Genomic DNA, 19,402 nt, shown 5'->3' on the forward strand with positions numbered 1-19,402 from the left:
AGTTTCACAAATTATTATATGCAGCCATATTTGAGAGTCCTGCTTTTCTCTGTACCCTTTTTTCTTTTGGTTTTCTCTCTATTCCTATATCTTACTTAATACAGCAACAACAATATATACATATATATATGTGTGTGTATGTGTATATATATGTATATATATATATATACATACATATACATACACATACATATCAACCCACCCATGCACCCACCCCTGGCTTTAAAATCCTGCCTCTCTTTTTAGTGTACTGTGACTGTTTTCATCTCCTCCTGGTTCATATGACCACTGTTATTGAACTCCTACAAAGGGGAAGCCTGGTTATTTTTTTTGTAATTTTTTGGGCGGTATTTTTATTTATTTATTTGAGAGTGACAGAGAAAGAGGCAGAGAGAGAGAGAATGGGCGCACCAGGGCCTCCAGCCACTGCAAACGAACTCCAGACACGTGCCCCCCCCCCGCCCCCCCGTGCATTTGGCTAACATGGGTCCTGGGGAATCGAGCCTCGAACTGGGGTCCTTAGGCTTCACAGGCAAGCGCTTAACCGCTAAGCCATCTCTCCAGCCCAAAGCCTGGTTATTTTTAAAATTCACACTTATTTTTCCAATGTCTCACTGGCATTGGGTGCTCCATGGCTTTTATTTATAAATAACTTTATAAATAATCATTTAATAAATAAAGGGGGAAGGTTCCAGGGAAGATGAAGCGGGGGGAGAAGAAAACAAGGAAGAAGAAGAGAAAGAGGGGTAAGGGTGGAGGACAGGAGAAGAGAAAATGAGAACAGACGCACGGTACCAGGGCCTCTTGCCACTACACATGAACTCCAAACCCATGTGACAGTTTGTGCATCTGGCTCTATGTGGGTACTGGGGAATTAAACCCAGGCTGGCAGACTTTTCAAATGAGTGCCTTTCATAGCTGGCTGAGCCATCTCCCCAGCCCCTCAGATGTGTACTACATGTTTGAGTTAGAGAGCTGGACACAGTGGTGCGTACTTCTAGTTCCTTCTCTTCAGTTGGCTGAGGCATGAGGATCATTTGAGCTCTGCAGTTTGACCCCATCCTGGCCAACACAGTAAGAGTTCTTCTCAAAAAAAAAAAAAACAACCAAAAGGAATGGTTATTTATGTCCTCATAATGCTTAAGCAGTCTTCATAGGTTACAGGATAACCAGATTTTTTTCTACAGTATTTGCTGTCAGAAATTGGTTCTGTCATTTGTATTTAGGTATGTTTATCCACATCTGATTTAAATTGATTAAGTGACAAATGAACCACTTTCCACAAAGCCTGTTAACTGATAAAACCATGTCATTCTTGATTTGTGTGCTCCCTTTATCAGGTTTAACATAGGCCAGCTTATACTGTGCACACTTTTATGTACTTTTCCTTACATAGGAATTTGCAAAGTTTAGAAATTAGGACTGTAGAAAGAAATGCAACTATATTGTGAAACATATAGTGTGTCAAATACTTACAAGGAAAAATTTAAAGAAAATATTCTGAATTTATTGATTAAATATATCCTAATATTTTACCAGTTTTTAAATTTCTAACAAATGCTTATTTATAGTGTAAATGGTTATTAATAGTTTGCAAATTACCTTTAAAGGGAAAACATTCCTATGGTTAATGATTTAGCTCAGTGTTAAAGATTTGGCCTGTTAAGTACAAAGGCCCTGGTTTGAGCCCCAGCATGAAAATAGCAATAAAACCCTGCTCCTTCAGCAAGCCTCTTCCTGAGCTTTTTTCCTTCTTCTTTTCTCCTTAGGCTCTTGTATAATCATTGTTAAAGTATTTTGAAATCATATTTCTGTTGTTATAGTTGTGTATTTGTCTCCTAGGCTATATATTTTCTTAGATACAGAGAAAATATGTAATTTTGTTGTGTCTTTGTCCTCTAGCAACTGAGGAATATATTTAGGCTCTGTTTTTTAGATAACTTCTGGTACATATACCATGCCTTTAAAAGTTCATTACTTCTGTACATTTTATTTTGAGGAAAATGTTTGTCAATCACATGGTAATATAATAAATAGCATTTTAAAGTTGTCTTTATATAATTTTATACATTGCAGTAGAACACATTGTTGGTTTTCAAGAATAGCATGCCATGGGCAGAGGTTGTAGCCTCATAGTTGTTCACTTGCCTCACATGCTCAATGCTTTGGGTTCACCTGCCTCCCCACACCAACCAAAAGAGAATAGATAGTATGTCAAAATATCAGAAACAGGCTTTTCTTAGGGAAAAGTATGCCTTCTTTTCTAATGGCAGCAGTTTTTTGTATAAGCAGTCTTAATTGTCAAGGCTATGACTCTTGAGAATAGTGATTATTTCCCCCCCCCCACAATCCTGATAATAATATTTTAAATTGTTCTTTTTCAGTCATTATTCAATCTTTTGGAATTTAGAAGATTAGTTCTGAATTACAAGCCTCCATCAAATGCTCAAGATTTACCCCGAAACCAAAAGGTATAACTAAAACTTTTTTTAAGCATAATGTCTTATTGTTTCACCTTTCATTTGGGGGTATTTGCCTCATCAAGTCTGAAACTGTTAGAATGTGAATTTAATGTCATTAGTCTCTACTATAGTAACTTCCAGTCATTTCTCAGTATATCACAAATTTGAATATTTTCACCTGTATGTCTCAGTAATATTCCATTTTTTGTGTGTCTAGTTTCAGGATACCCCTCTCCCCCACTTTGAGATTATCAAATTTTAATAAACTCTACAGGTTAAAATTTGCAATTCACGGTCTTTCCTTAATAGACTCTTAAAAATATTGTGTAGAAATTAACCTTTCTTTTCACTTGATTGTTGAGAGGAATCCTGTACAAAGAAGCACTCTGCAGCCTTTGTGGGCAGGGCTGTGTGTCCCATCTGTGTCAGCATTTTTAGGAAGAATGAAGGGGGCTAGAGAGATGGCTTTGCGGTTAAGGCATTTGGCTATGAAGCCAAAGGACCCAGGTTCAATTCCCAGGACCTACTTAAGCCACATGCACAAGGGGCACATGTGTCTGGAGTTTGTTTGCAGTGGCTAGAGGCTTTGGCGCACCCATTCTCCCTGTCTGTCTCTTCTTTCTTTCTCTACTTGCAAATAAATAAAAATTGACCCCCCCCCCCAAAAAAAAAGAATGCAGGAAGAGAGCACAGCCCAGCTGGACTGCCTGAGTTCTTACTCTATACCTGGAACAGCTCATGTACTTTGTTTGCATTCTCCTTATTTTGTTTGTATTCTCCTTATTGCTGGATAGGCAGCAGCCTTCACTGTTCCCGTGGAGGTGCTGAGGAGGTAAGATGAGGGAAAACATGTAAAGGCCCTGAAAGGGCCTGGTGAAGACTAAATGCTACATGTAGGCAATTGCTACTTGTTTAATGATTTTTAAATAAATTAAAGGAAATAGGACTGCATGCATACTTTCACCCTTAATGGAATACACACTGTCTATGGATATGGTATGCTTTAATGAAGTCTTTAGTGATCTGGCCTTAAAGAGCCTGCGGTCCTATAAAGTAGATTGGCTTGCTGTAAAGGCAAACAAATAAAGTTTTGGGTATCAGAGAAGTACTGAATTTTGTATGACCTATTATCATAGTTATACATTGTTAAATTATGCATTCCTTTTTACTGTTTAATTTTTAAAATCGCTTTTTTTCTGCAGATACATGAAAAATTTATAATGCACAACAAAGGGAATATAACTTGAATTATACCCAGCTTCTTAGCTATATAATCCCTGGGCTGTAAACTGTCAGGCTGAGGATAACTCCTTCTTAAAAGAGCCAAGACCACCCAACAACCCTTTATTCTGCTAGAAAAATGAAGCAAAACCCCTTGTGCTGTTACAGTTTTTACAGGGACAACTGGAGTTGTTGCCAGCTGTTATCATAGCTAAATACCAGAGCAAGATAAGGACAGTTTGCATGATATTATTTAAAATTATGTTCAGGGGCTGGAGTGATGGTTTAGTGGTTACGTGCTTGGCTGTGAAGCCTAAGGACTCCTGTTTGAGGCTCGATTTCTCTAGTACCTACGCAAGCCAGATGCACAAGGTGGCACATGAATCTGGAGTTTGCAGTGGCTGGAGGCCCTGATGTGCCCATTCTCTCTCTCTCCCCCTCTACTTCTCCCTCTGCCTCTTTCTTTCTCTGTCTGTTACTCTCAAATAAATAAATAAAAATAAACAAAAAAATTTTAAATTACATTCAGTTATGCATTTATTTGTTCTTCTTGATCCTTTATTTACAAAGCTTTAATCACATGTTTTCATAGTGTTGAATGAGACCAATTGTAATTTAATGTAAAATGTTGTCCTCCTCCATGTCTGCTGCCAAAGCTAGTTTTGAGGCTTTAAGAGTGTTTAACACTCCTAGAGAAATGTGTAAGGAGGACCTACCTAGAGATTGGTGTAAGGAGTTAAAGTGACCTCCTTCCTGTTTCTGGAAGACACAAGTGTAAATAGCTGAAGCTTTATAGAAGGCTGGTTCACAAATGGTACTACTCTCTAATAAGACATGGTGACTGATGGTAACACACACTATAGCAATTATATAGGTAGCTGTCAATCACTGATTAGTGATAAAGTGGTAAAAGATACAGCTTTTAACAAGATTCCGGTGAACTTCTGTCAGTTGGATTTTTAATAATGAAATTACCTTTTATTAATGAAATGTTTCCTGCTCTCATTGAACTTGAAAACTGATATGTTAAGATACAGAATACACACTACAGAGATGCTATTTGTATCACTGCTAACAGAGTATACTAAGCATACTGTTGTATATATGAATAAGAGGTTTCTTTGAAATCAGTTTTGTATTTTTATGTAGTTGGTTACTCCAACAGGTGAAATTAATTTTATACATTAATATTTATCTGAACTGTTGGAGAAATTAATGTTTAGGATAAATGGTGTAGCCAGAAAAAATAATAGATTCCTACCCTCTTGTCCCATGTGCAGATAGTCTTGGGTTTTAAACTATAAGAAACTAATGGAAAATGTATTAAATGATGAGATAGCAAAGATACTATGTATTTATCATAAGCTTATACTAGCACCTTGACCTAGAGTAAGTATTTTCAGTTGAATCATTTTTTCTCATTCTTTACTGTCGTGAAGTGAGAGTCCTAAGAGAGTAGAATGTAGCCAGCTGTGGTGGTGTAACACATCTGCACTCCTAGCACTTGGAAGGTGAAGGTCGGATCCTGAGTTCCAGGTTCAAGGCCAGTCTCTGACCTACTTAGCAGGATCCTGGGGAAAGAAAGGAAGGTTGGGAGGGAGAGGGAGATATTTAATGTATACTGCATTGTATTATGTGCAAATAACTAAGGAATTTGGAATTTTGTCCCTCCCCTCCCAAAAAGGGGGTCCTGGGACTGTTTGCTTTAAGGACAATTCATGCAGTAACAGGAATCTGACTGTGAGTTTTGATATACTTTTAAGGATTCAGATCTGTTTTCTGACTATGAATCAACAATAGAATGTTACATAGGAAATCCCCAGACAGTTGGACACCCATAATATAAGGAATTTATTGTGAAATTAAATCTTATACAAAATTCAGAACATAATGGAAATTATATCATGGACTACCATTATCATGGTTAGAGAAATCCAGATAAAGCAAAGTGGAATGTCACCAAGAATGAAACTTCATTAGCACTGAATGGTTTCAAATCAGTGACAACAACTTGTGTAGGAAGAAATTAGAAGCAAATAGACAGGATCTCAAGGCAGAAGGAAGGAGATAAAGGAAACAAGAGAAGCAGGCAGACATCAGAAAGACAATGGAGAAAATTAACAGCAGCAGAATATGCCTCTTGGGATTGGAAAATTTCATGAGCCTCTGGAGAGAATGAAGAAGAAAAAATAGTGAGTGCACAACTTAAAATATATAAAGAATCAAGAAGAAGATGTCCTTATAGAGTTGGAAATATTGGGAGCATGCAAGGATAAATGTCTTAAAATCTACAAGTGTACCGATGAAGAAATAGAGTTAATTCAGTATCATTAAACACATGTCAACCATTCTGTGAAAAATTTAATATATTTTTGTAGATAATTTAAAAAGATAAAGCTTCCTTATTCCATGAGTCTGTTATTACCCTGAAACCAAATTAGAAAACTGTATTGTAAGAAAATTGACAAATAGTATTCCTCATGTATATGAAAACTATAAATAAATTTTTGGCAAGTTCAGTCTTGTTAGAAAGGTATATAATATATTGTTTACTTATATGTATTGACTTTATAGGAAATTGGGTTTATACAAGAATGTAATATTGGCTTAACATGCAAAAATAAATTAGTGTAATTATGAATCATAATTATGAATAACACAGTAAGAGCAAAGCATGCAATCTCAGTAGTTGTTTGCAATTCGCTAAAAGGATGTGAAGCAATCACTTGATAAAAAGGCTTAGACAACAGTTAGAATATGCCAGGTGTGGTGACATATCCTTTAATCCCAGGTGGTGAGTTTCAGGCTATACTGAGACTACATACCAGGTCAGCCTGGGATAGGGTGAATTCTACATTGAAATACCAAAAAAAAAGTTTATGATAAAATTTAAAAGCTAGTAATTAAAAAACACTTATCCTGTTAAAGCTCATTTGTTAAAAAAAAAAAAAAGTTAGATCTATCACATTTAATGTTAGAAAACTGAGTGCTTTTCCTCAGATTAAGAACAATTAAGATACAGTTTTTACTACTTCTTTCTTACACTGGGATTTTTAACCAGTGCCGTATAAGAAAAGAAAAGAAAAAAGTATATGAAAGTTGAAAAGGCAGAAAACGACATTTTTTTTTTTTTACCCATATGAATGAGAAGGAAACAAAAATCTATCTGTATAATCATAGAAATTGTAGGAAACTATAAGTAAAGTACTGCATAAAAAGCAAAAGTTGCTAGAATAGAGAAGTAAATTTTGTGAAGTTATATGATACACAGTCAACATTCAAGTGTCTCTTATATTTCTAAATGACAATATGCGATTAAAAATTTAAATTGAAGCCGGCTGTGGTGGCGCACACCTTTAATCCCAGCACTAGGGAGGCAGAGGTAGGAGGATCACAGTGAGTTTGAGGCCACACTGAAACTACATAGTGAATTCCAGGTCAGCCTGAACTAGAGTGAGACCCTACCTCGAAAAACCAAAAAGAAAAAAAAATTTAAATTGAGAAAATATTTTTTGTACATATGTCATGAAATACATAGGAATTGGCAAAGATATGTATGTGCAGACTTGTACACTGAAAACTATAAATATTCTTGATGAAATTAAATCAATAAAGAGATATGCAAAAAGTTCAATATTTCTAATATGTCATTTTCCCCCAAACTGATCTATAGATTCAGAGTTATCTCAGTTATGATTCCAGTAGGGTTTTTCACAGAAATTGACAAAGTAGTTCTAAAATATATGTGAAAATTCAAATGATACAGAATTGCAATAATTTTTTTTTTTTTTTTTTTCGAGGTAGGGTTTCACTCTAGCTTAGGCTGACCTGGAATTCACTATGTAGTCTCAGGGTGGCCTGGAACTCATGGTGATCCTCCTACCTCTGCCTCCCGAGTGCTGGGATTAAAGGCGTGTGCCACCACGCCCGGCTTCAGAATTGCAATATATATATATATTTTTTTTTCGAGGTAGGGTTTCACTCTAGCTCAGGCTGACCTGGAATTCAGTATGTAGTCTCAGGGTGACCTGGAACTCATGGCGATCCTCCTACGTCTGCCTCCCGAGTGCTGGGATTAAAGGCGTGCGCCACCACGCCCGGCTTCAGAATTGCAATAATTAAAAAAAAATACTAGAAGGATTAATTCAAGCAGCAGCAATCAAGATAGGGTTATTAGCCAAAAGATTCATAGTTTAGAAAAAGGGTACATGGGTTTAAATTACATTTACATCTTTTTAACAAATATATTAGGAAACTAAGTCTTAACTGATTCTTTTTATAAATTTGATTTTTTAAATTAATTAATTTTATTTATTTGAGAGTGACAGAGAGAGGAAGAGGCAGAGAAAGAGAAAGAGAATGGGTGCTCCAGGGCCTCTGATCTCTGCAAACGAACTCCAGATGCATGCGCCACCTTGTGCATCTGGCTTATGTGTGTCCTGGGGAATCAAGCCTCGAACCAGGTCCTTGGGCTTCACAGGCAAGCCCTTAACCACTAAGCCATCTCTCCAACCCTTGATTTTTATGTTTATTTATTTATTTGAGAGGGAGAGGAAGGGGGGACGCATGCCAGGACTTCCAGCCACTGCACATGAACTCCAGATGCATGTGCTACCTTGTGCATCTTGCTTATGTGGTGAATCAAACTGAAATCCTTTGGCTTTCCAGGCAGGTACCTTAGCCACTAAGCCATCTCTCCAGCCCTTAACTGATTCTTTTCTTTTTTTAGTTTTCTGAGGTAGGGTCCCACTCTCGCTTAGAGTTGACCTGGAAATCACTAGGTAGTCTCGGGGACCTTGAACTCATAGTGATTGCCCCACCTCTGCCTCCTGAGTGCTGAGATTAAAGGCATGCTGATTTTTTTTTTTTTTTTTTTTGAGGTAGGGTTTCACTGTAGTTCAGGCTGATCTAGAATTAACTATGTATTCTCAGGGTGGCCTCAAACTCATGGTGATCCTCCTCCCACTGCCTCCTGAGTGCTGGGATTAAAGGTATGCGCCACCACGCCCGGTGCTCACAGTGGACTGCGTACTTGCAAGGGAGAGAGAATTTCTTTAACTATAAAAATTTTACATTTTAGTGTTTCTTAGATTAAGAGATGATTTCTCATATAGGACCATAAAAGAAAAGGTTGATAAGTTGGCACCAAAATTAAATACTTTTAATTAACTAAATTAAATTCTCATTGTACTAGAAGAATATTTGAAAGGTGATTCATGAAACAACATGTAGAGGTTGAGCACCTGCAAAGTTACTGAACATTACTAGCCATTGAGGGAATGCAGATTGAAATTAGAGTTGTCCCTCTAATACCCACTGGAAGAAATAAAGTTAACAAAGATAAACCATAGCCGATTGTCGATAGCATGTGGAGCTAGAAGTCTTACTTTGTTGTAGGCTGTGTGAAGTAGTATGATGCCCTTGCGCATGTTTGACTTCCACCAGCCACATTAGGTAGTTGGGTTCCTCCAGGTGTTACTTAGGAGATACGAAAATGCATCTCTCCTCCCCCAGGAATATATGCACCCTTGCATGTAGCAGCTGAAGAGGTTTTTGGGTAAACTAGATGTGTTGCATCTCTGTGATCTAACACCATATAGCAATAAAATAGGGTGAATTATTAATGCATGTAAATACAGCTGAAACTCCAAATAATGATGCTTTATGCAAAATCTAGGATGGAACAAGTACATGGAACATGACTCCAAATGTATTATGTAGTTCTAGACAATGCAAAGGGATTGTTACTACCTGGCATAACTGGGGAATGAACAAGGAGTGAAGGCATTCTGGAGGGGTAATGAGTAGGATTTTATCTTGAAAGTGATGATACTATCACATGTATGTGTGTAGAGCTCATAAAATCATTTAAGATTATAATGTGCTGTGTATTATACATTAATCATACTTCAATAAACCTGTTTTTTAAAAATTTTTTTTCTTCATTTATTTATTTCAGAGCAACACATACTGAGAGAAAGGCAGATAGAGACAATGGGCGCACCAGGGCCTCCAGCCACTGTAAACGAACACCAGATGCGTGCACCCCATTGTGCATCTGGCTAACGTGGGTCCTGGAGAATTGAGCCTTGAACTGGGGTCCTTAGGCTTCACAGGCAAGCACTTAACCGCTAAGCCATCTCTCCAGCACAATAAACCTGTTTCTTATAAAACTAAATATTGTTCTGCTTTTATATATGGTCATATTTTCATCATGTATCCAAATGGAATAGCTTCTTTTCCTTATGTAATATCTTGCAAAGCCTTTTGATACTCAAAAAGAATTTTTAGCCACAGGAGTTGACTGAGCCAAATGTTTTATTATATTATTTTCCTTTGCATATAAGCTTAGCAGAGTGTTTGAATTAAAAAAGAATATTACTTTCATCCTTATACTTTGCAAGGAGTATCTTAAACCTGCTCTATGTGCCCTCATTAATGAAGAAATCAATGACAGGAAACTAGGGGCAAGTTAGAAAACCAAAAGCCATAGTATTTGTACTTTTAAAAGTTTGCTTGTCAAAGACAGTTGTTGAGGGAGTAGGATGTACTGTAGAAAAGTGGGTGGTTTTTCATGTAGAAGTTTTGTACTATTTATCACTAATGATGAAATTGATTGCATTTAAATGAAAGTTATTCAGAGTTCTTTGGTTCTTTAGATTTAGGATTTTGGTTCCGTATTAGTTAATGCCCTTGTGCATAGTCGGAATAAGGAAGTCTTAGTACCCATATTACCATCTACTTATTTCTCAGGAGATTTTTGAGTGCAATCTGAGAGCAGTTATACCTGTGTGAATTATATTATTCTTAGCAGCAGTTATATAAAGATACAATATCCACATGCACAGCTTTACAATTTTGATGATGCTGAGTGTATAAATTGGGAAGTTTTCATATTGATGTAGCATATTTAAGATTTATGATAAAATTTCTATTGTAAGAGCTAAATATTATATTAACTATTTTCAAGAAGCATTAATTTATGTATATTATGTGATATTACATGATATAACTTTTATTATTTTAAAATAAATTCCTAGTGACTGATAACTTTGATAGTTTGATAGAAGCAAATAATGATTGATTGCCTGCTTTGTGTAGTAAAGAGTTGTAGCAGATATATTGAAATCATCATCTGAGAACTTTATAGTCCTAGAACAAAACTATGATTTCAAGGACTTTCAAGCAAGTGATATGTTGTTGTATTTGGCTCTTTTATTGAACCTTTTGCTAGAAATTATAGTAATCATATTGAATTAATACTAACTCTGTCAATTTACAAAATAAGTACAAATTAACTTTTAGGAGATATAAAGTAATAAGCATATAGTGAATAGTGTTCATTAAGTTATTAGTAATTAGACAGGGCACTACTATTCCAATAATAGGATCATCACGTGAGTGGCAAGTGGTGATTCATATTGAAAGACACTCATTACAGTAAACATAAAATAGTTTGACATTGGAAGGGTCTAGAAAGGCATCAGAGGGCTGGAGAGATGGTTTAGTGGTTAAGCGCTTGCCTGTGAAGCCTCAGGACCATGGTTCAAGACTCAATTCCCTAGGACCCATGTTAGCCAGATGCACAAGGGGGTGCATGCTTCTGGAGTTTGTTTGCAGTGGCTGGAGGCCCTGGCACACCCATTCTCTCTCTCTTTCTAACTGCCTCTTTCTTTCTCTGTCACTCTTAAGTAAATAAATAAAAATAAACAAAATAAAAAACAAAAAAGAAAGGCGTCAGAGATGAGAAGGGACTTTTGTTTAAACATGGCCACTGGGATACAACACTGAATGGTGCCTGGCATGTTGGGAGCCCTCATTGAATGCCTGGTGTTCTCTCGCTGCTGTCGGCAGCAGCTGGGGCTGCTGAATGGGAAGGATTATTTATGATAAACAGACTTAAATATGGAGGATATTTTTGGCTGGGTAAGTGACACAGTTTGCTATGAATATGTGGCATTTATGCTAAAATGATGAGCCTCGCCTGAAGTCCCCTGTTATACTTGACTTGGAGCTGACCACACTCTTCTTCAGTGTGTCAGTACTGGATTTATTATTGTTACAATGATTATCTGCTGACCAGTACCAATTAGTTAATTAGACTTAAGCTTTTTTTTTTTTTTAATAGGAACATCGGAATTTACCTTTTATGCGTGAGTTGAGGTACCTGTTTGCACTTCTGGTTGGTACGAAAAGGAAATATGTTGATCCATCTAGAGCAGTGGAAATTCTCAAGGATGCCTTCAAATCAAATGACTCACAGCAGGTAGTGTTTTTGTGCTACCGTAACCATTTGTATTTTATTTAATCTTATAGATCATTAAGCCACTTTGTACCAAAAGTATGTGACAAGTTTCATTCTTAGATTTTGTTCACAATAATCGTGAGCCATTTAAAGCTATAGTATTTACAAAAGTTTTATTAAGTAAAATATTGACCAAATTAGGGGTATTAAGGCAAATAAAATTGTCATTTGTACTTTAATTGAAATTGACAAGGGAAAAATGAAGAAAATTAAAAATAGTCATGTGTAGAAGTTTTGCCAAACTTGTGACATCTCAGTGTCAACATAGTACATATCCTGTGGGTGTTCTGGCTTTTGCTGACAGGGAGTAGTTTTCCTTAACCACTGGTGGAAAAGTTTTTTGAAACATACTCCCTTTGTTCTTGTTGTTAATACTTTTAACTAGTGTGTGGTAACCTTGAATCCATTTCTCAAAGAAGGTGATTTTTTTATGATATAGAAAATCTCTATAGATAAACTATTGATTTCAGATTTTATTTGAAAAGTCAGAAATCAAAGAAGGAAACCAAACGGGAACAAATCAGTTGAGCAAGAGGGCAGCAGTGATAACTTGAGAAGAGGTCACAATGACACTGTTGACAGTGTGGGATTTTGTACTTGGGGTATGGAATTGTGGTTTGGTGAAAGTTCTGAAAAATTCTATTCCTCTCTTTCTTTTGGGAAAATCAGTGGACAAGAAAGAGCACTCATACCTATTTTTTTGTTAGGTTTTTTAATGTTTGAAATGTTTCCACAGCTAGCTGTGTTGTCAGGGTTCGAGTCTCTTCTTTTCGGTTACTCACTGTCGTAGCAGTGCGAGGACAGCCAACGGCTGCAACAGTGTTCGGTGACGATCTCAGACCACCAGCTTTAGAGCACTCCTTCCTCTTCTCCATATATTTCATTTGCTGCTCATTCAATCATTATTTCTGTAGCATTGTTTTAATTAGTGGGTGTGCTGTCATCTTCAGTGGATGTTGGGGTGAATTTGAACAAGACTGCTTCTCTTCTCTGATATGTCTTCTAAGACTGTTTTTTCTCTGAGTTTTTCCTGTTTAGTTTTCTGTAATTGTTCTGCTGGCATCATTCTTTCAGTGTGTTTTCATTTTAGTCCTGAGGCAGGATAGGGTTCATTTGGGCCCACACCCCCTACATAAGTGGGCTTTTTGGATTGAGTGAGTATATTAATGGAGATAACTAGCTGTCTTAATGCTCTGTGCTGCTACACCCGGCAGTGGGAAGATGTATACTTTGAGCTAGCAGGCTAGAGCTGCCAACTAGCTTATCACTGCAAGTTCCATTTCTTCTTTTAAAAAATATTTTATTTATTTGAGAGAGAGAAAAAGAGAGAATGGGTTAGCCACTGCAAGTGAACTCCATATGCATGTGCCTCCTTGTACATCTGACTTATGTGGGTCTTGGGGAATCAAACCAGAGTCCTTAGGCTTTGCAGGCAAACACCTTAACTGCTAAGCCATTTCAGCAGCCTGCAAGTTCCTTTTCTCAAGCAGTAAATCTCTAAAAGCAGATGCTCATTAGTAAGTTTGATTGCTACGGGTTGATTTTCTTACTCCCATATTCTTAGCTCTGATGTATACATTAGTGGGGTAGTGGGGAATAAATTCCTAAGTGACAGAGGAATTGTGGTTATTTTAGGAAGTGAACGTATGTTTTAAAATTCTTCCAGAATATATTTTGAAGTTTGTGGGAGTTTTACGAATGACCCTTTGGTGTGTAGTCATACTGTTAATTTTTTTGTTGTTGTTTCTTTCGAGATGGGGTCTCCCTCTAGCCCAGGCTGACTTAGAATTCACACTGTAGTCTCAGGCTGGCCTCAAACTCATGGTGTTCTTCCTACCTCTGCGTCCTGAGTGCTGAGATTAAAGGCATGCATCACCACCCCCAGCTCATACTGTTAATTTTAATTATCCTTTTTGTTTTAATGTAACAAAAAATAGTCATGGTCACTTCCATCATGATAAACATTGTTTGACATTTCTTGTGTAAGTTTTAGATTGACAGGAATAGTTTCTTCCAAAGCTTATAATGAAGAGAGAACATTTTTAGTTGTTGGTAGATACTAACTTTAAAGTAAGCAAAGTTTTAAACAATGAGAATTTACAGTTCACCATAAACTGTAATAGCTTAATGCTGTCCTTTGGATAACAGCATCTTCCTTGACTCTGGTTTTTCTGGTAGCTTCTGGTACTCCTTGGTGCATGTCAGGCTTGCTTTGACTTCTCTTTCTACATGGTCTGTTCTTTCTTGCTATGTACTGTGCATCTTTTTCTGTTTCTTACAGGTATATTTGTGTTTGGAGTCAGGACCTATTTTTATCTAAAATGAACGCTCCTTAGTTCTTCCCTTAGGTATAGATATAAAGACCTATATTCAATAAAAGCCACATTCTGTGGTTCTAAGTGAATTTATCTTTTGAGTGGGCTGTATTTTACCCATTGAGGTGATGTAAAAGTTTACAAACTAGGTTTTGTGCTGAGTTTAGCCCTGTTTAATAATAAGTCCTGGGCGTTAACCTAAGGTTCTTAAAGGTTACTGCCCATGTTGTTAAGGTGAGTAGGTTGATCTAGACCGTGTTGAAGAATACTAGGTGGAAAATGTACATGTTACCTCTTTTTACTCTTCAGGTTGTTTTGTTAAATAAAGGTTATTACCTGAGCAGTGTTGACTAACCTTTCCTTTTCCCATGTGGCTTTCCCCTGTGGCTTACCACTCACATTGTGTTAAGCATTGTGTTATGTACCACCCGTTTCTATTTTTCTGTGCTAGTGAAGCAAGCACCAAAAAGTATGAGGTGGTGATGTGACAGCTGATATATGTTCAGTTTAAGGTTCATGGGATTGTCGACTCAGTAATTAGAGTGACAGTGATTTGTCTAACTTACTGTTGAAAGTAACAAGTAGGATAAAAGTAGATGCGACTTCAAAAGCATTAAACCATATGGTAAGAAATCATTAGTGTTTCTTCTAAGAGAGAACATAGTGATACTTTTTTGTAAGACAGGAACCCTCTGCTGATAGGAATCTTTCACTTTATGGTGCTCCACTGTACAATATATTGTGGTGGATACTAATTCTTCCTTACAAACTCATTTGCTGCCTTTGAATATGTTGTGCTTCCCAACGTGAAACCAAGTGATAGCAATAATTGCTTTTTTAAGATTTGACTTTATGCCTCAGTAAAATTATGAAAATTTGTGGCATTTTATTTGAAACACTTCATATAATACTTTCATGAAGAATTGGTAAGTACTTATTTCAGTGACTGATTATAAGTTTTATGATGCAAAATTCAGCATTTTTATTAGTGGGTTCAAATATCAACAAGGATTTTTCTTTCCACAGCAAGATGTGAGTGAGTTTACCCACAAATTATTAGATTGGCTTGAAGATGCCTTCCAGATGAGAGCTGAAGAAGAAACGTAAGTTACTGTAGATGGAGTTCTCCCTAGTCAGGCTGGTAGGAACGCTAAAATTTTCTGTATCATTGAAAAGCTGTTTTGAAGTTATGGGCACAAATTCTGGATAGTTTCAAATATGTAAGATCATTTTTTTTTTTTTTTTGTCAGAAAGGTCTAAAAAGTGATTTTGAAAAGGACTAATCTTGTAATCATGTTCTTTTCCTTAGATTCAGCCATTAGTTATAAAGGGGTATGGGTAGTAGAATTAGAAAAGTCGTTTTACTTCTGGGATCCTGAGAACAGGGTTGCTCACTTTTTCCACTGTGTTTCCTGCTGTTAGGTATAATTACAAACTCCTGATTATAGCTTGTCTCCAGGAAGGAGAAGAAGTTAGTTCCTACAGACTGTCCTGATTCCACCTTCACATGGACAGTCATTACACTCTCTTAAGTATTTACTTGAAACTTTGGTGAGCTATTTAATCTGTCCCTCAAAGGCTTTGACATGAGTCTGCAACCTGTATGTACTTTATATTAGTACCTGGAACACAGATGGAATCCCAGACTCAAACCAGTTCTCCTCCTTCTCTTTTTCCTAGTTCACTTTATACGTAGCCTTGTTGTCCAGTGAAGGTCATTACACATGACTTCCGTGAAATTAAAAAGTGGAAGGTAGTCTTGTCATGGAGTTATCAATTAAGATATGCTCACAAAGTTTAAGATAGATGCTCCCTCCCCGCTCTGTTGTCAGAATCCAGAGACAAAACTTTTCCAGGTGACATCTCCTTGATCTTTTTTAAGGCAATGTTAAGAGAAGTTCTACTCAGAGAACAGATTGTTTTGCCTATGGTTACAAGTCAAATGACAAAATTAATTTTCCAGCCTGTTACTTTCTGTTGTCTCTACTGTAAGTTATACACCTTGAGTTGAGTTCCTTCAACTCTATGCGGCCTGTGGTCTTTCAGTCACATACATGTAGCTTCCTTAGCCCCTTAGGAGAACTGCATGCTCTGTATGGTTAGATTTCTGAGGATGACTAGAAAATGCACAATGAACACAGGTCTTTTACTTTTGATGTTTTACAAAGCAAAACTTCAGTATCTTGCCTGTCAGTCCACCTGCAAAATAATAGCGTCTAAACTTAGTGGAATTCTAACTCAAGATGTTGCCAGAGGCTATAGCGGAATCTTAGGTAAACATTAAACTGAGAAAACCTTGCTGGCTTTGTTTCTACCACAGGGCCAGTCTTTAAGGGCCAATTGGCTGCAGACATCTGTTTGCTGCTGAGCCCCTAATCCTGCAGAGCAGGCCCTGCTTGAGGGAGCAAGTGTCTTTTCCCACGTTCTTGTTTTCTGTCTGATTTCCTTGCCACTGTCTTGATTGTTTCCTCAGATTGAGGGTGAGTGGGATCTGATTAGGTTGTCCAGACTTATTTCTTTCTCAAGCGTACTTTGCTCTTGTGCCCCTAGCCGCCTAAGTGGTGGAGCCACAGGAACTGCTATCCAGTCTGACCCATGCGTGGGTTTACCTGTGCTGTCCTCCTGGAAGGCAGTTTCTTTTTAGGAAAGCTCATGTTTCTTCTCTCATGCCCAAAGACAGTTGAACAAAGAGTTAAAAAAGTGTAATCAACCATCTTATTCCTGGCTGTTGTCAACTGATACTCCTGGTACTACCTTAAGTGCTATTTTTAATGTTTTATCCTGTGAGCATGATAGTGTATCCTGTCCACAGCACAGCTGCCAGATGCTGCCTATTAGCCAATGATACCCCCCTTCTCCCCCCGTCCCTTTTTTTGGTTCCTACTCATATTTTCTGAACTAGGAGCTACTTTGGTCAATTTGGTAAATGACTTCTTCTTCTTCTTCTTATTATTTTTATTTTTAGAAATCTATTCTGATTAAGCAGGTATTTCTCCACTTCTCTACCAGGTTGTAGTATTATAGACTTAAAACATGAGGCCAGAAGGTGTGGTAACAGTAGAAATGGCAAGCATGCTGAGCTTGTCTGATACGGTAACTCATCTTAACCCTCATATCTGCTCTTCCAGTTCAATTAATATTAGTATCCCTAGTTGCCAGGTGAAGAAATTGAAGAATAAATTTAAGGACTTTATCCAAGGTGATATAATAAATAAAGAACCATCTGCATAAGAGCTACTCATGATTCTTCTAATGTTTTGCCAGTTATTTATAGATCCAGAAAAAATGTATTTATAATTTTATCATGCCTTAGGGATGAAGAGAAGCCAAAGAACCCCATGGTAGAGCTGTTTTACGGAAGGTTCCTTGCTGTAGGAGTGCTGGAAGGTATGTTACATGCTGACTTTTTGTTTGTTACAAGTGAAAGAGATATGATTATCCATTAAGGCCTTACCAAGGAGTTACTTGTAATGGCTTTTATTTTAAGTGAACTGACTTTGTTTGGTAGCCCCTGTTGCATTGCTCCTGTTTGTCCTGTGCACTGAGCACAGAAGTGGCCGAATGGAAAGGGAGGCACAGCGTACATTATCCCATTAAAACTGACACCTCGTTTTATCTTCATGTGCTTTACATTGAGATTCTGAGAATTGTCAGAATACAGCAGTCAGTGGGATTATAGAAAGCTGATGGTTTTCTGTCATTCCAGATTATAATTCTTAACATTAGACATGTTCAAACCAGGGATGGGAAAGTAGCTCATGGTAGAGCACTTGCCTGGCATGAACAAGGGTCAGGCTTCCATCCCCAGAACTCTGGGGGAGAGGGGAGATGTCTATACAGATGTTCCGTAATGTGAAAACAAAATGCACATCTGAAGATTTGTGGCTCTAAGCATTCAGTTACTGATTATACAGTCTACACTAGTGGTAAATTATAGTCTTGGTCACCTTTTCAAAGTGATTTAGCAGTTTAACAGAACATTGCAGAATGTTTTACTTACTTATTTTTTGATTGATTATGAAATTCCTTAGATACATGTTTTCAAGAAAGGATTGTATTTTATATTTTGAAAGATAGCACTTATTTTTTATTACATCCCTGTTGTTTAAAATGTGGGCCTCTTGAGTATCTGGTTTGCCTTACAAGCAAAGGAAATGAGACTCATTAAATAAAATTTTATATAACATTTTTTGAGTCCCAAACTGGAGACTTATAAATTTTTTTTTATTGCCAAATGACACAGTGCACACTTTTTAAGTTGCTTTTCCAGATTGTTCTAAGCATATAGTTAGTAAACTTGTTTAACTTAAGTGAGGATTGCTATGAAGTTCTTTTTGAACTTGATAGATTAGGATTTAGAAAAAGTTAGATACTAACTCAAATTTTAATCAGACAATGACAGGGTTGCATCAGATACGTTTATTTTGATTTTGAATACTAAATGCTCCTTCCTAAGTGAAGATTTTATATACTATATTAGGATGTGCTATTTATATTACTACCAGCTTTATCTGATGTTGGACTATGTAGCAGAGAAAAGGTCTTAAGTAAGTTGTGAAAGGAAAATTTTCTTTTTGAGTCATGCCCAACAGAATGGCCTTTATTTATGTGCTCTCTTGGGTGTGGGGGTGAGGGGGTGGCAAGGGGGAGAGAGAGAGAATTGGCATGCCAGGGCCTCTACCCACTGCAGTTGAATGCCAGATGTGTGTGCCACCTTGGTGTGCATGTGTAACCTTGCATGCTTGTGTCACTTTGTGTGTCTGGCTTACATGGGACCTGGAGAGTTGAACAAGGTCCTTAGTTCAGGCAAGTGCCTCAACTGCTAAGCCATCTCTCTAGCCCAACTATCTGCATCATGATTTTTTTTTTTTTTTTTTTTTTTTTTTTTGGTTTTTCGAGATAGGGTCTCACTGTAGCCCAAGCTGACCTGGAATTCACTATGGAGTCTCAGGGTGGCCTCGAACTCACAGCAATCCTCCTACCTCTGCCTCCCAAGTGCTGGGATTAAAGGTGTGCGCCACCACGCCCGGCCACTGCATCATGATTCTTAAAAGTGGTTGTTGCTAAAATGCTTGATTTTTTTTTTTTTTTTTTCACTG

At 37.2% G+C, this 19,402-nt stretch overlaps 1 protein-coding gene across 2 annotated transcripts in view; it reads left to right on the top strand.

Moving 5' to 3' along the window:
• Window positions 1–19,402, top strand: part of Usp25 (ubiquitin specific peptidase 25) — a 113,533-nt gene that overhangs the window by 40,522 nt on the left and 53,609 nt on the right. For both annotated transcript variants that reach the window (XM_045149594.1, XM_045149593.1), the window contains exons 6-9: window positions 2,385–2,471; window positions 11,812–11,949; window positions 15,330–15,406; window positions 17,617–17,690. In XM_045149594.1, the coding sequence (XP_045005529.1) occupies window positions 2,385–2,471; window positions 11,812–11,949; window positions 15,330–15,406; window positions 17,617–17,690 (376 nt within the window). The remainder of the gene's footprint in view (window positions 1–2,384; window positions 2,472–11,811; window positions 11,950–15,329; window positions 15,407–17,616; window positions 17,691–19,402) is intronic.

The sequence above is a fragment of the Jaculus jaculus genome, chromosome 5 (assembly GCF_020740685.1).
Source record: "Jaculus jaculus isolate mJacJac1 chromosome 5, mJacJac1.mat.Y.cur, whole genome shotgun sequence".
Lineage (NCBI taxonomy): Eukaryota > Metazoa > Chordata > Mammalia > Rodentia > Dipodidae > Jaculus > Jaculus jaculus.